This window comes from Pteronotus mesoamericanus, unplaced genomic scaffold, assembly GCF_021234165.1.
Source record: "Pteronotus mesoamericanus isolate MK-2021 breed Mesoamerican mustached bat unplaced genomic scaffold, CSHL_Meso_final contig_221, whole genome shotgun sequence".
Lineage (NCBI taxonomy): Eukaryota > Metazoa > Chordata > Mammalia > Chiroptera > Mormoopidae > Pteronotus > Pteronotus mesoamericanus.
Window position 1 is genome coordinate 3,250,332 of NW_026555092.1, and position 16,914 is coordinate 3,267,245.

At 48.9% G+C, this 16,914-nt stretch overlaps 1 protein-coding gene across 1 annotated transcript in view; it reads right to left on the minus strand.

The window, feature by feature from the left end:
• Nucleotides 1-6,458: 6,458 nt before the first annotated feature.
• The window catches only part of TCEA3 (transcription elongation factor A3), a 33,565-nt gene continuing 23,109 nt past the window's right edge, over nucleotides 6,459-16,914 (minus strand). Inside the window, exons 8-11 of the mRNA XM_054571712.1 lie at nucleotides 15,654-15,803; nucleotides 10,809-10,955; nucleotides 8,828-8,899; nucleotides 6,459-6,575 (exon numbers count right to left, since the gene is read on the minus strand). Coding sequence (XP_054427687.1) covers nucleotides 6,567-6,575; nucleotides 8,828-8,899; nucleotides 10,809-10,955; nucleotides 15,654-15,803 — 378 coding nt within the window. The 3' untranslated portion in view covers nucleotides 6,459-6,566. The remainder of the gene's footprint in view (nucleotides 6,576-8,827; nucleotides 8,900-10,808; nucleotides 10,956-15,653; nucleotides 15,804-16,914) is intronic.

The window sequence follows — 16,914 nt, forward strand, 5'->3', positions numbered from 1 at the left end:
AGAGGCATTTAGAGCTGCCAGAAACCCAGCAAGTTAAGGTCTCACCCTTAGGGAACCTCTGGGATAGGAGGAGGGAGATTGGTTCATACTGTGGCTTAATGATTGCAGGTATCTAACTGGACCTATGGTGAGGTGAGCTGAGTGCCCAAGCCCCTCCGCTCAGCAGAGCTTGCTTTTCATCCCTTGTCTGACAGATCGCTTTGTAAGCTTGCCTTTTCTTTCCCCTTGCTCCAGTGCTTTAAATCCTTCTTTGTCCTCTGCTGTTTCTTTTATTTCTAGGCCTGCCTGGGGGCAGGGTGACTCTCTAAACCCAGCTTGGCTGCTAGTCTCCTTCTGTGATTAAGTGTTTTTCTCTTTCTTCACCTGGGACCCTCCAAGGGGTGGAGAAGAGAGGCTGAGAAAGATGGAAAGTGTGACTGCTTTTGGTGCCCCTGGCTGGGTTGGGGTGGGGGTAGGGGTAATGAAAGAGGGGGAGGAAAGAAAGTGGGTGAGGGGCTTCCTGTTGCAGCCTTCAGCTGGACTCTGAGGGTTGAGGTCACTGGAGGAGGAGGTGGCTTCCTGCTCATTGTTCAGGACTTCATTGTTTCTCAGGAATACGTATTGTGTGTGGGTTTTCAATAACCAACTTGGAAAACTATTTGTCCCATCATTCAGCAAACAATAAGCACCTACTGTGTGCAGAGGCAGCAGCACAGCCTGTCCCTGGAGCCTATCCCTGGGAAAAGGGGCCAAGAGAATCATTTGTCTAGGGTCTCCAGATGGAGTTGTACATTATGTCAGATCCGCTGACCAATTTGATCAAAGACCCTCCTTGTATGTCCTTAAGCTTGTTTCTTATTAATAGACCACCCTGACTGTGGAACACTGTAAATTGTTGTTTTAATAAATCCTACAATTATCTTGTGAGCTGCACAATTATGTTGTAATTTTTTTACCAGAAGTATTAATTTTTTAAACATTTAAAACTGTGCCTCAATATTTATGATGTTGTCATCTCTTCATTTTCACATATACTAGGAATATCAAAAAAATTGAAGGGACCTGGGCTTCTCTTTTGACCCTGCTAGGAGCAGTGATGAAGCCTCAACACAGCACAAGGAGTCGGGGACATGCGGGACACACTGACTTGCAGTCAGTGCAGGCCAGCTGCTAGGGTATAAGATGATGAGCTAGCTAGTGTGCACAAGGAGCGGGGCAAACTCATAGTGGGCGCATGGGAGGAGGCTTCACAGAGGAGATGACCTCTGAGCTTGCAAAAACTGTAGGAGTCTTGGAGGTGGAGAAAAAGGGGAGAGACAGACAGCATTCCGGTCTTCAAGAACAGCATGTGCAAAGTCATGGAGGCATGAAAGGACAGAGCGTGTCCCAGAATGGTCAGGATTGGGGATGACTAGAGGGAAGAGTGTGGGAGTGGAGTGACAGGGGGAGGAAGCAGAGCAAGGACAGTCTCTTATGTTCCTTTGTCTGCCTGCCTGTTTTGTTTCTGCCCTTGGCTGTGGATCAGTAAAGCTGGTGATGAGGTGCAGATGAGGGGGCAGCTGGGGCTGGCCCGGGGCGAGAAGAGCAGACTGACCCTACAGGAAGAGGGAGGCATAGAGAGCACTGGGAAGCTCTTTATGAGCTCAAGAGTTTCAGCTGGTTTTCTCCTGAGAGTATCAACATTCTCAAAAAAAATAAATAAAAGAAAATAAACAATTGCATTGAAAATGTACAACAAACTTCTCCGTTGTTTAGCCTACTTAAAGGCATCAAATAGGCCCATATTTACCAAACATGTTTACTGTGTCTCTATTCTGTACCAGACACTGCGCTGAAAGATAGGACGCCACCCCCTCACAATGACTGCAGGGCTGCTGTGAAGATTAAATGTGAGAATGGCTGCGAACAAACAGGCACAGAGGAAGGCCTTGATCCGCAGCGGCCATCACCGTTAGGGGGGAAGTGAAATGAATCATGCTCTGTGAGGTGAAGCCATTTTTCAAAGTGGCTCAGAACAGAAATAGGGACCTGGGTTCAAGTTCAGATTCTGTCTCCCAGAAGCAAATTACTCTCTGAACCTTGGTTTTCTCAGTCGGTAAAAAAAAGTATAGTAATACAATTCATAGAGACAGAAAGTAGAATAGTGCTTGCCAGGGCCTAGGGGAGGGGGCAAACGGAACTGTTGTTTCATAGGTATAGAGGCTCAATTTTGGAAGATGAAAAGAGTTCTGGAGATTGCCTGGACAACAATGTGAATGTACTTAACAGCACCAAACTGAAGGTATCCTTAAAAATAGTTAAGGTGGTAAATTTTATGTTACATATATTTTACAATAAAAAAGGGTGGTGTGGTTCAGTGGATTGAGTGCCAGCCTGCGAACTGAAGGGTCATGGGTTTGATTCCCAGTCAGGGAACATGCCTGGGTTGTGGGCCAGGTCCCCAGTTGGGGGCGTGCAAGAGGCAACCACATGTTGATGTTTCTCTCCCTCTCCCTCCCTTCCCCTCTCTCTAAAAATAAATACATAACATGTTTTTTAAAGGGTATTATAATAATAGTGATCTAGTTCATGGTGTCTCCGGGTTGGCTGAGAAATATAAATACTCCCCTGTACTCACAGTAATAATGGCTAACGTTTACTAACCAGGTTCTTGGTGTCAGGCATGATTCTAATGAATCCTCACAGTAATCTTTTGAGTTGGGTGCTATTACACCATTTTACAGATGAAGAAAAGGAGACATGGAGAAGTTACATAAGGTGTCCAAGATACCCAGCTAGCAAATGCTTAAGAATAAAATATTATTATCCATACTGTCACACAAAGAATCCATCACCATTATGGTCATGGTAGAATGCAGTGTAATTACTAGAGTCTCACAGCACTCTGGGAGTTCTGAGGAACCATCTCTTGTACCCAGAAGACTTCATAGTAGACGTGCAGTACATCTGAGGTGAGTCTTGAAGAATAGGTTTTGGACAAGGTAGGAGTGAGAAATCAGAAGAGGCAGTCACATTTGGGAAGGGCCATCAGGTTTTCAAGAACTGAGCAATAGCTCCTTTAGGCTGGAGTAAGTGAGCAGCAGGGGTGGAAGAGAAGCCGCCAATGGCAGAAGGCAGGTGGAGGGAGACTTGGAAAGCCAAACCAAGGGGGTTGAATTTTCTTGGGTAGCTGGTGGAAATCCACTGAAGGTGATTAGAGAAGGGATGCTCAGAGCCATGCAGGGAAGGTAGGAAGTGCTTTGAATTGGGAGATGAGTAGAAGTTCTTTGCTTGAGTCCAAGAAAACGGAAGGCCTGAAAGACAATGCTGATAGTGATGGCAATGGAGAGAAGGGTTGGGCAAAGGAGAGGCTATATAACTGGTAACTGATACAGTGAAGAGGGCAGGGAAAAGGGTCAAAGGTGGTGCAAGTAATGAACCAGTAGTTGACAGATAGAAAAAAGGCAGAAGAGGGGATTTAAAAAAGAAAAAGTGAGTTCAGTTTTAGATTAATTGTATTGAGAGGGGTGGGGGGTGTTCTTGGGGGAGATATCCAGATAAGCACTTGGTGACTTGACTCTTGATCTCAAGAAAATTCAGGGCCAAAGTGAGAGATTTGGTCGTCAGGATGAGACTACGAGAAAAGACTTCTCATTCCGTATAGTATTTCACGTTCCTGTAACCTTTTGAAACATCCTCTAAATTTGTCATAGGATCTTGAATGTACTTTTGTTTTCAAGGTCTTCTGGCCACAGCATTCCTGGTGAGACCTCTCCACCATCCCAACAATGTGAACATACTTAACGTTCACATTGCCTGTCTGTTTTCACCTCCCCTGACCTTGCCTTTTTCCTGCTGTAAGGCAGCCATCTGTCCTCCCCTAGGAAGCCTTTCTGGGTGGCAGAAGTTAATGATAACTCCCTTTCAGCTCACACCCTCGTCGTCTTTCAGATCAGGCTACTTCAGGATGGTCTAATAGGCTGGAGGCAACTTCTCATCTTTGATATGAAGGTGAAGATGGGGTTAAATCATGTGTTCCAACCAACAGCGTGTGCAAAGACTGCGGGACAAGAGGAGCACAGCATGGCCAGTGTGGCTGGAGCACAAAGTGCAGGGGTGAGGCAGAGGCCAGCCCTGCAGGGCCTTGTGGACCCTGCCAAGAGCAGTCGGGGAAAAAAAAGAAAGGAAGGTTTGAAATGGGGGTCGTTGAGTCGGGGGCTGTAACATGACCAGATGTGCAATTTTGAAATGCCTCTTCTGGTCTGCGCAGTGGTGTGCATGCATTCGAATGGGTGCGGATGGACAGAGGAAGACCGGTTGGGAGGGTAATGACCCCTGCTGGTGAACACAGTCTGAGGCCTATTCACACTTTTCTGGGTCTTTCTATTAGTGACATGTAGATGTGTACTGTATAGATGTGCAGACTAGAGCCAACCAGTTCTTTTGCTGTTTAATTTGATTCATCTCCTTTGTGAAGAATAAGGTTGGTCGTTTTTTTTTAAAGATTTTTTATTTATCTATTTTTAGACAGAGGGGAAGGGAGGGAGAAAGAGAGAGAGAGAAGCATCAAAAGGTGTGGTTGCCTCTCTCGTGCCCCCTACTGGGGACCTGGCCTCAGCAACCCAGGCCCATGCCCTGATTGGGAATTGAACTGGCGATCCTTTGATTTGCAGGGTGGTGCTCAATCCATGGAGCCACACCAGCCAGGGCAAGGGTAAGGCTATTAAGGGTGGGGATTCAGTTCTGTACTTTTCCCTAGGCTGTAAATCCCTATGACATGCGGAGCACAATGAATATTTAGACTGACTACTGAAAATCGCCCCAGGCACCCCTTTAAAAAGCCCAAGAGTAACATGTATTGACATTATTAAATTGACAGTAGTTGCTGTTTGTTCTGCTTTTGTTTTCTAGACATTTAGATGTTTTCTAGACAATTAGATAAGGCAGAGAAAAATCCAGATATCTAAACCCTTATTGCTCAAGTGTGGGCCAACAACAGGGGCATCACCTGGATGCTTATTGGAGCTGAGAAATCTCAGGCCCCACCCCAGACCCACTGAATCAGAATTTGCATTTTAACACAACCCCCAGGGGATTCCCACCTGTATTAAAGTTTAAGGAGGCCCTGGGTATCTAAGCAGCACCCCTCCACACTTCTGTGTGTAATATCTGTACCTCAGGAATGTCTCACATCCCATCTGGTATGGAAGTCTGTGCCTGTGATTTCTTTCCCCGCCAGGCTGGGAATTCCTGGAAGGTATACACCAACCATTTTGTGTATGGCCCTGGATCTCCCATTGCATCGAGCACAATGACAGGAAGCAGAAGACCTGGATTTCAGTCCTGGTTCTGCCATTTAAAGCCTGTGTGTGTTGTATCTTCTGTGAGAGGATTTTCAAGCCTTCCAAAGGACCGGCCCCAAATCTGACTATTGAAAAATTGAAGATGGTAGCAGATTTCTGTACACAGTTTATTCACAGGCTTCATCTAAGAGGTACTTGGCGGTTGGAAGGAGGAAGGTGGTCACCCATGCAGAGTGGGTGACACCTAGGGCATGTAAAGAACTTGGGCTGAAGTTCCTCCAAACAGCTGCCCTAAGGCTGTACCAAGGCAGATGGAGACCCAGCAGCCTCTGCACAACATCCTATGAGGTAGGCACGAGTACCACTCCTGTTTTCACAGGTAAGGAAACAGCTCAGGGAAAATGAGTGACTTGCCCAGGCTCCCAAGAGCTCACAGGCTCCTGCACATCAGCCGTTTTAGGAAACACAGTGCCCAGGAGGCTCAGGCTGGGGCTGCTGGAAGGCCAGAGACAGAGACAGAGACCCAGGACAGTCCCACCAGACCTGCTCCCAAGGCTTTCCCAGAAGACTCCAGCTTTGCTTAAAGTGCCTTTCTATCAGCTTCAAAAGTAAGCTGGTGTCAACATGGCAGAAGCATGACAAGAACCTTCGCCCTGCAGGCGTCCTCTGGAGCTTGGGCTCCGGGTAGCGCAGGGAGGACACACTGTCAGGCCCGAGGCCGGGCCTGAGGCTCAGGACCTTCCAGGGGCCACAGACTGAAGGGCACCACTGCACCCTTCAGGCAGAAAGACTCAGTTCAAAAAGATCTGTTCCCCGACTCAAAGGCCCCCGAAGCCAGCTATGAACAGGGAATAACAGTTTGGGAAAAGGTGTGGAGTAGGGAAAATCTTTCTACACGGTGTGGAAGTCTGATCTGCCTGAGCCAAATCGTGTGCCAAGTGTTCTGCATGTGTGACTCTAGGGCGGGGTGCAGTAAGATTTGCGTCAGTATTTTAGTTTCCAATTCAAAAGGCTGAGAGGTTCGGATGTGAGGGAAGGGACTCAAAGCAAAGGTCGGCCAGCTACTGTCAAAGATTTGACACCTCTTAGCTTGGTGCCCCGGTTAGACTCCCTCTGTTAGCCAATCATTATCAATAATTGATTAATTTGCAAAAGGATTCTCCCTCTGATCCCTAGTACCCCATTCAGAGTTCAGCATTTTATTTTTCATTTTCATTTTTATTTTTTCTCCAGTTAAGATGGCTTAGTGCTTTCTCTTTGTTCTTCCTCAACTTGTTCGCTGAAATCCTGGCTGGCAGGTCTATATCAGCAGAACTACAAAACCAAAAAGGCAACAAAATTTTAGAGCTTTCCCTGTGTCACCCAAGGAGTCTAGGGGCAGACAGAGGGGACATCAAAAAGAAGACAGGGTCTGGAGCCACACAGACCAGAGAGAAATCCTGTTGTAATTACCTGTGTGACTTGGAACAAATCACTCATCTGTAAAATGGGATCATAATGCCGACCAATGTGAGAAGGCTATCAGGTAATAAATGAATGGAAATTTGATGCAGACATGTGGTGGGCTCTCAATTCATGGTCAAAATATCACTGTGATCATCACCAATCACCTGATTAGACTTTAGGCCCTCCCCATGGCACTGGACACTACTGAAAATGTCGTTAGAAGCCCTATAGCTGCCACCTCGATTGGGCCCAGCCTCAGCAACGAATAGGGATGAGGGAGGAGGAGCTGGCTTTGCAGCAGGCAGAAAGTCCTTTCCCCAACAGTGACAATTCCAAGGGCTATCATTTATTGAGCACGTATTCTGGGCTGGGAAGTACTAAGGTGTATTAACTCATTTCATCCTGACAATCACCCGGGGAGGTAGACACTCCTCCCCGTTTTCACAGGTAAAGAAGCAACTCAGAGAGGTTAAGTGACTTGCCTAAGCTTCCATAATGCTAGTAGGTGACAAACAGAATAGTAAGAGCGGTGGTTTCTATGTACCAGGAACACATGTGCCCAGGGCTTGTTTGTGTGGTTGTACAGTTTGTTCACCGCACCAGAGAGCCTGTCAAAAGGGGCAAGTGGGGGCTGAAACTCAGCCTCCGCTCTCTTTGCCAAGCTCTGTACCCTGGTGCAAGGCCGTGTCTGCCTGGAGGCAGGGACACCTTTTCCTAATTTGACAAAGATACCACACGCGCTATCAAAGACCCTGTTAATGCCTCATGGGTATTACCGTCCCTAACCCCCACATCACCTCTGTGAGCTGGATAAAAATACCCCCATTTCAGAGAGGAGGAAATCCAGGCCGAGGGAGTTCAGGTCACTTAGCCAAGTCACTTTGTAAGTGGGAAAATGAAGATTTAAACCTGATGCCAAGGCCCATGGTCCGAACCACTAGGCCAGTGTACTGGCCCTGTCCCTAAGAGCCAAGTATATGAATGAAGGGAGAATACACAATCATCTGGATTTGCATGAAAAAGATGGCAGTTGTAACGAGGCCCCAAGGCCATGGAGGCTCTCAGTAAAGTTGTAGAAGCTCAATCAATGAGGAATTTGGAACATTGTCTTTCAGTGCTCCAAACTGTGTGACCTTATGCTTGTTAAGCATGTTGGTAGCTCAGTTTCCTCATCCAAAAGTGAGGGTAGTATTGTAAAGAAACATTTCTTGTAGCTGTTTGCAAAGTGTGCATGCACGTATAATCATCTGCACATCAGTCATTGGAGAAAGGCATCATCATCACCCTTTTGCTCGGGGAGGTGAATAAGATGTTCAGAGTCACACAGCGAGCAGCTCAAAGTAGAGACCTGAAACCAGGGCTTCCGACTCCCAGTCCCACACTGAGTCTGGGGCTCCTTGCTAAGAACCTTAGAACTTTTGGAGTACCCACTGCCTGCCTGGTGGCCCAGACATCACACAGTGCACAAGCAAGTCAGGTGGTACTAGAAACCGACATTAATCACCTGAGCACATGGCGGGAAGGAGCACTCTGGAATTCTTGCTTGGCTCCAATGTTTGAAAACAAAACCTCTGCCTTCACAGGAGCCGGGGCAGCCTGGGGTAATATAAGTTTTTCCAGGGCTGCCGTGAGAGGGAGGATGACCTGGGAGCACTGGGGTGCGAGGCCCCCCTGACAGGGCTCAGCCTTCCTCGTCCCTGGCTGTGGCCAGGTTCAGAGGAAATAACATCTGTTAAAGTACTTTGTAAAGAGGTGTGGTCCATGAGCAGAGTGCTATTGTTTTCCTCTGTGGATCTGGGTGGATGGGGTGGGGAACGGCTGATGCCGTCTGTGCTCAAATGACAGATTTGCTCATCCTCTGATAAAATGTGGGCTTCTCCTCCCATCCCAGCTGGATGCCTTCCAAAATGAAAACAGGCACATGTACTCTCTCCCTGCCTCACCACCACCTACCCGCCAAGATCTCTAGCTCTGCAGACCCACGCTGCATGGGCTGGTAAGCCACCCCCCCCAACCCCCGTGCACAGGGCCCCCCCTTGGCTGTGCGTACACTACTCCTTATGTGGAGCAGCATCTGTGGATGATGAAGTTGCGGTGGGGAGAGGGAGAAAGGTACAGACCTTCCAGCGATTGCCGCACTCGTTGCATAAGACGAAGGTTGTCATGGGCTCATCAGCGCTGCGTGTCTGCACCTGAGACAGAGAGACCACTCACAAAGTCACTTCCCTGCACTAGGACCTGCCATGGCTCCCACTGTCTGCAGGAGTAGGTCCAAATCCCAGAACTTGGCACTGTTTCTGTTTTATTTTTTTTTAATTTTATTTATTTATTTTTAGACAGAGGGGAAGGGAGGAGAAAGGGAGGGAGAGAAACATCAATGTGTGGTTGCCTCTCATATGTCCCTTACTGGGGACCTGGCCCACGACCCAGGCATGTGCCCTGACTGGGAATCAAACCGGTGACTCTTTGGTTCGCAGGCTGATGCTCAGCCCACTGAGTCACACCAGCCAGGGCTTGGCACTGTTATTGCCACCCAACTTGGGCAATTCCCCTATCACTGAGAACTCGGTAATGTATACTGTCCCCTCCTCCTGCAGGTCCATCAGCCCACTTTCAGTAGCTCACTGGCCCAGCCTGGCCTTTGCACTTTCACTCTTGTTCAGCCTCCTGAATTGATCTCTCTTCTCTTGCCTCAAGACTCCTCTCCTACAGGAAGCATTCCCTGACTCACCTCTGAACATGCCCTACTGGGTGAGCTGGAAGAACCCCTAGAGATAATCTAGTTCATTCCATATTTTACGAGTGGAAGAACTGAGGCCCAGAGAGGAAAAGAGATCTGAGGATCATTGGGTCTATTTAATATTATGTTTTCTAGGGTTTTTTTTTTAATCCCCTTAACCCAACCATTCAGGTACAGGAACCAGGTTTCCCATGGCAAATCCCTGGCATTTCCAGATTTAACACAAGTAAGTTGCTGTTCTGATTTTCTGTATGTCATGGACGGCCATGACACAGAGCACGTTACTACTCTGCCGGCACTCAGCTATGAATGATGTCAGCTGGGAGTCTGACTCCTCCCGCTAATGAGGGAGCACAGCCCAGAGAACACAACTTGGCACAGCCTTCTCCCTGGAGAGCAATGACACCCGAGGAAGGATAACGTCGGGGTCCCTCTGTGCAGAGAAAACTTTGCTGATGGGCAGTTTACTGGCGGTGGGGTGGGGGGGCAGGCGCAGGAAGCCCACGCCCCACCGTGGAGGCGTGCTTGGAGGAGAGCATGAGCTTGCACAGTCATCTCTGAATTCCTGAATCGGAATTCTCTGAGGGATGATTCCCGAGTGGTACGGGCAACTGTATCTCTGCTGTAGCCACAAATCTCCACTCACAACGTGCTGCTGAAAAACCCTGCTTGTTGAGTAGACGGAGGAATAAATGGAGTTCCAGAATGACTAGATACCAATGAGAATCCAAGAACATCGGTGCCCCAAGGTCATAATCTGTGCCACTCAGAAATAGGGTGGTTTTCTGGTTTTTAAACCAGAGAAGTGGCCTCCATAGCCTGTGTGGCTCCCCATACAGGGGCGATAGTCTTCACTCTTAGGACTCGGGGCTAAACACCTTAGGCTTTACACATTGAGTTGGCTGTAATGTAGGCAGAAAGGTCTAGATTTAGCTTTATTACTGTCTCTGCCACTGACCATCTTTGCTACGTTGGACAAAGCTGCAAAGCTTGTCCCCTGTCTGGGCCTCGGTTTCCCTGTGTGTAAGGTGAGGGAGCTGAGTTTTATATGCCACGTTCCCTTCCAATCGTCTGCAACTCTACAGTTTTGTGCCCTGTGAGCCTGGTTTCTCCTAGCCTTGCTTCAGCCCAGCCAGAACAGGCTGGCCAAGGCTCATAGACACAAATCTGAGTGGTCACACTGCAGAAGAACATTTTCTAGAGGCCCCAGGGACACACTGATGTACCAAGGCTCGCCTTTTTCCCCACAGCCTGCAGTTTTAACCCATTGCCCCTCTGGCTCTCCCCTGAGCTCCCTCTGGTCACCATCTCTGTGCCCCTGTAGCTTCCTCCACCATGCGGCCCTCCCTTCCTCACCATACCTGGTTATAGGTACAATTCTTCTTCTTGCATTTCTTACACTGGAAGAGGTCAGTGGTGGTGCCGCCCGTTTTGGCCATCTGGTGCTCACGGATCGCCTCCTGGGTCATGGCATTTCTCAACTCCCGCAGCTCGTCACTGGCCATTTCCTGGGGAGAAACAAGTCTGCCCTTCAGGGCCGGGGAGTCCCAGGCACCCTGCCCCACACCTGGTTTCTAGAGAGCCTGAGCAGAGGAGGAGGGAACGTGCTGGCTTGAGTGCAGGGAGCTGGAGCAAGGCCTGGACTCCTGGCCCTGCCCCAGCTGGGAAAAGTCTACACCCAAAGAGTCTCCAGACTGCCTTTGGGCAGAAGGGCAAATGTGGGGGGCTCCGGCTGGGCCCAGTGCAGAAGGGTGTGAACAGGAGAGCAGAAGGCAAACAGCTTCTGCCCCTGGATCAACACTCTTTTGTACGTTCCCTCAGAGCTGGTGCTCACCCTGCCTCTCACTATGACTTGCTGTTGCTGTCCCCACCCACTTAGGACCTGAAGCACCTGGACTCACTCCACTAACTGCTCGCCTGTGACTGTATCACAGAACATCTTTAAGTCCCTACAGAACAGGCTCTCTCTTCTTGTGTCAAAATTACTACAGACACCCAGTGCTCACATTTTCTAGGTCCTCCCTTTCTTTATCCATCTCCCTTGCCATCTGACTCCTCTTACACCTCTGCTGGAGGAGAGTAGAGAGGGGGGCACTCAAACTGAAGAGAGTTCAAGTTAAGGTTGCTTTGGGGGAAGGAGGACAGCAGAGGCTAATGCTAAAATGAGTGAGGATTTGGTAGCGACTAAACATTTCCGTTGTTGCTTTCTACCATGACTCTTTAAACTGTGGAGAACGGAGTTGGCACAAAGGTCAAATGACTTCAGTCACCACTAAATCTAGTGCTGACCACTGTTTTATAACCAGTTGGGCTTCTTGACAAAATGCAGATTCCTAGGAATCCAAAACTCGAAGGGCAGGCCCAGGAATATGCATTTTTACTAGTGCCCCCAAGTTATTCTGGTGCACACACATGTTTCAGTCCTAGTGTGTTGCCCCGGTTGGGTAGCTCAGTTGGTTGGAGCATTGTCCTGTGCACCAAAAGATCGCAGGTTTGATTCCCAGTCAGGGCACATACCTAGGTTGCAGATTTGATCTCTGATCAGTGCGCATACTGATCATGCGCAATGCGTAGGCAACCCATTGATGTTTTTCTTTCTCCCTTCTTCTTCCTCTAAATTCATAATAAAAAATATCCTCAGGTGAGGATTTTTTAAAGAATAAATAAATCCTACTGTTTTATATTCAATAGGCCCTAACCAATGATGAGGTATGTAGAAAAACAAGTCAAGCCAAAGCTATATAAGCAAAAAGGAGCTGACTTTAATTTGGGGGGATTTCCCAGAGCATAATGCGTTTGTTCATTCAAAATCTATTGGAGGCCCACTTACTGAATGTCTTCGACTGTATTGGTGTGTTGGTAAACCGGTTTTGACTGTAGGGGTGGCCGATCTGCAGTATTTGCCAATTTCCATTGTGTAAATATTTCTATCATGGCCAATTTCAAGCTACTAATGTGATGTAACTGAATGCAGAGTCGGGAGTAGCTACACATTAATAATCACTCCAGAGCTGGTAGGAACTGGTTCCAGTACACCATGGTCGCTAAGCCCTCAGGATTCAGGTAAGAAGATTTGGTTCCTGTCCCCAGGTAATGCTAATCTGGTGGAGTAGCCAAGCATTTACACAAAATAGCAAGATTTTTAGTACTAGGAAGTACTAAAACAAAGTCATACAAAGTGCAGCGCAAGTCTTCCCACCCCAGCGTAGGGCATGACTGCCTGGGCACAGGGCAGGCCCATTAAAGAAGCTGACACCCGACCTGGTCTTGACAGATAAGCGGGACTTGCAGGGGGATTGGGTAGTGTCGGGGGATGGCAGATTCTAGACACAGAGGGTAGTCCACGTGAAAGATCAGAGGGCAAGAATAACATGCTTGCACAAGAGTGTTTACAGTGGCCTCAGAGTGAGGAGTATAGGAGACAGGGCTGGGAATCAGATGTGGAAAGATGAGTCTTGTGTGCCCACTAAGAAATTAAAAAAAAAAAAATCCGCTTAGCCACCAATCCATTTACCTACCTCTGCCCTGACTCATTTAGAAGGAGGCAGCACCAAAGACATAGAGTAAGTACGGTCATATAGAAAATAAGAAAAATGAGGAAAATACATCCCCCACACTGTACACACTGTTAGAGAAGGGCCCCAAAGGCGAATTTGATAAGCATTTGTTGCGCATTCATGACGGCACAGCACCACCGATCTCGGGGCGGGGTGAGCAGTAAGCAGACAAAATAAATCCCTGTCCCTGTGGGGCGGACAGTATATCCGCTCAGCAGTCCCAACGGATATCTCGGAATCTACGCCCAGCTCTGATATGTCTGAGTAGAGGGGAAAAGAGAGAAAGAAGGGAGGGAATCTCGTGGACAAGGAAAGAGACACGAAAAGGGAGCTAGGGAGACACAGAGACACAGGGAGGGATGTCCATCTGCATGGGCATCCCTGTCCCAGGCTTTCCCTGACAGCAGTGTCCCATCCTCTAAGCCACAAAACAGCAAGCAGCCCAACCCCAAGCTGTTATTTTTCTTATTGGAGCTAAAATGGTCCTATATTTCTTAAAGAAACTTCCTGCCTGGAGCAGAAGATGACCCCCAGGAGGAAGATCTTGGCATCCATGTCGCCTGGGCTGCTGGCGGGAAGGGGTCCTTGGCGGCCAGCCCTGGCTGGCCCTTGTCCGGGGCCTGCTCGGTTCCTGGCTGGCTCCCCTTGGCCTAGTGAGCCTCTTTTTGGGCTTGGGTTGATCACCCGATTCTCTAGCGAACAGTCCTTAGGCGGGGCCCGACTTCATCCATGTGTCTGGCTTGGCCAGTTGCTTTAGTGGGACTTCTGGGGCCTGTCTTTGTCCTAATCCAGATGCTCAGCTCTGTTCTGACCTCCAGCTTCTGGGAACTTGCTGGGTTTGGCTCAAACCTGTGCCAGACCTTGCTCCTGGTTCTCCTGGGCTTGGTTTCCCAGCATGGCTCTGCAATTGCCTGTAAGACAGTCTCTTGACAGCATTTCCACAACACACACCCAAAGAGCAGCAGGGGGACCCCAGAGCATGGAGTGAGGGACAGAGAGAAATAAACACAAAGCTGGGTTTGCACAAAAGTCACAGCTGCACCTTGCAGGGAAGGAGCAGACACTGTGAAGCCAAGTTGCAATTTGTAACTCTGGGCATATGTTGCTAGTTGCCTAAAAAGATCAGATGTTTTAAATTAAGCAGAAAGATAACTCTGGTCCACTTGCACCAAGTTCCCAGTTTTATCCTAAAGTCAAGGGATTATCGTTCTTATTTTGGGTATTTGAGGAAGTCAGTGAACCCTCTCCTCAGAAAAATGCGCATACATACTACATAACACACACATACACTCCACACTTATATATACCCTGCATACACTAACCACACACCGCAGTCACAGACTAAACAAATACACACACCCACACACACCCACACACACACACACACACACACACACCCCACACACACACAGAGGCCCAGTATGGCCAACAGTTTAGAGGATTCCCAGACACACTGAGGCACAGCGGGACTCCAGGATGCCACGCACTTCCCCTCCCCTCCTCAGGGCCCCTTCCTTCACTAGCGCGTAGTGGCACCCTCTCCAGGTGCCTGTGGGAAATCCCTCAGTGAGCTCTGGCAGCAAAGAGCTGCTCATACCTGAGGGCGTGCACAAGGTCTTTCCAAGATGTAGACTCTGAAATAAACAGCTCTGGGTTCACATCCTCATACGTCACTTGTGAGTTGTTTGGCCTCAGTTTTCTCATCCATAAAATGGGGATAATATTTCCTTTTTCATAGCATCGTGCTGAGGGTTACATGAAATGGCTGGTGAATGGGCCTATTCTATACTAATTCTGGGGAAGGTTTTTCATGTATTGACCTTCTAAACGCATTCATTGCCTATGAGATAGCCATTATTATTATTATTCCCATTTTACAGGTGAGAAAACTGAGGCACAGAGAGGTTAAGTGGCTTGTCTAAGATTGCATAGCTGGGTCGCAGAGGCAGAATTCAAACTCAGGCAGTTTGGCACAGCCCCCATGTTTCTAACTTCCTCAGACAGGCTTGTTGCCTCTTCCTTCCCTTACTGACCCTTTCAGGCTGGATCAATCCTTCCTTCCTATACGTCCCTATGATGGCCCTGTCATGGCACTCCCCACCTCTGTTTTATACACACAGTATCTGTAAATCTGTCTGTCTCCCTCCCTTGGACTGTGCTCCATGGAGACAGGAGCTCCTGTTCTGGCCCCGGCCCGGAGCTCGGTGTTGGCATAGAGGGCTGAACAAGGCCGAGGAGGGCGGCAGATAACAAAGCAGCAAAGAGTGGGCGCCCTGAGGCCCAACAGCCTGCCTCCCGGCTTGAGTGTTTTCTAGCTGTGTGTACAGGCAGGCAAATCACTTAACTCCTCTGAGTCTCAGCCTCCTCCCCTGTGAGATGGGGAGAATAAACATTTCTATCTCAGTTGGTGTGAAGATAGAAGTGGCCAGTATGTCTAAAGTGCTAGCACAGTGTCTAATACGCATTAGCCATGTTCACTATCACGATGGTCCAGAAGCCTTGAGAGATGGGGAGTGGGAGATCGTCTGACTGCAAGAGCCACCTGGCTATTCTTCGCAGAGTCACAAGCCCCTGCCCCTGAGACTTGGACAAAGCTAGAGGGGCCTGGCCCCCACCCCACCGTGCAGAGGTCCCGGCCCTGGCCCTCACCTCGGCTGTCATCTTGGCGATGAGGCTGGTGGAGATGGCCCCACTGAGCACGTTCCGCCGCAGGCCAGGGTTCCTGGGGTCCTTGAGGTTGCTAATTCGGCTGCGCACGCGGTTCCGGTACTTCATGTCTGTGCTCTTGAGCTCCTGGTAGATATGTGACACAGTCAAGGGCCAGCCAGCCACTCGTGGAGGGCCGCAGGAGGATAGGGAGCCTCTCCCTGAAGGCCGAGGACACCCAGGGCCAACTCTTCCTGTCCTTTGATTTAATAAAGAGGTTGGGCACTTCTGTGACATTTGAGGGGATCTCAGTTGGGCCTATGGGGTCAGTCACGTGTCAGGAACAGGAAACAGCCTGCGTGGTGAGTTCAGATCATAACAAGCACAGTGGTGTCTGGAACTCCAGGAGTGGGCGCCCCAGGTTTGTCTGAGCCTCCCATGTGACCTCAGGCGAGTCACATGAGCTCTTTGTGCCTCCGTTTCCTTACTTCTAAAATACAGGGCAGTTATGAGGATTCAGTGAGTTGAGCTGCGTGACAACGTAGCATGGTGTCTGGGACCTATCAAGAGCTCAACATTTAGGGGCTGTTAAGATGATAATGATGACGATCTCCTCAAGTTACATGGAGGTCGTGAGTCCAGCTGGCAGGGAAGAACAAGATTAGGAGCCACATGTTTGAGGCTCTGAGAAGTATTGCAATAAAGAAATCACTGAGCTTTGTTTCGTCTGGTGCTCCCAGTGGTCTGGTAATATCCGTCACCATCCCCTGGAACCTACTTTTGGAATTGCTGGTCAGACTTACGTCTCTCATTAAGAGATGAGGAAGCTGAGGCTTAGGAAGGGTGCAGGCGTTTGCTCAAGGTCACGGGGCAAATTCCCAGCAGAGACAGGGCTGGAAGCCAGACCCCCTCCTGACGGTAACACTCTCCCCTCTCACCAAGCAGGAAGTCGCCCCTGGCCGAGGTCCACAGTGACCTCTCTGTCCAGATGCTGCATCCCAGACAGGCCTCCCACCCCCTTCTCTGGAAAAGCTCAGGGAACACGGCGCATTTTCTTGGCCTCCTGAGCCGGGGGAATCAGGAAGATGAAGTCTTCGCTGGGAAATGCCACATAAGAGAAAGCGACTGTGGAGAATGTGGAAAAATGGAAACAGCTGGCTTGCTAGAAGTGGTGGGAGGAAGGTGGTGTAATTCCTCTTTTTGTTGTTTTAATGTTGTTTGTACAATAAAAATGTAAAAAGGAAGAATACACCACAATGCACTT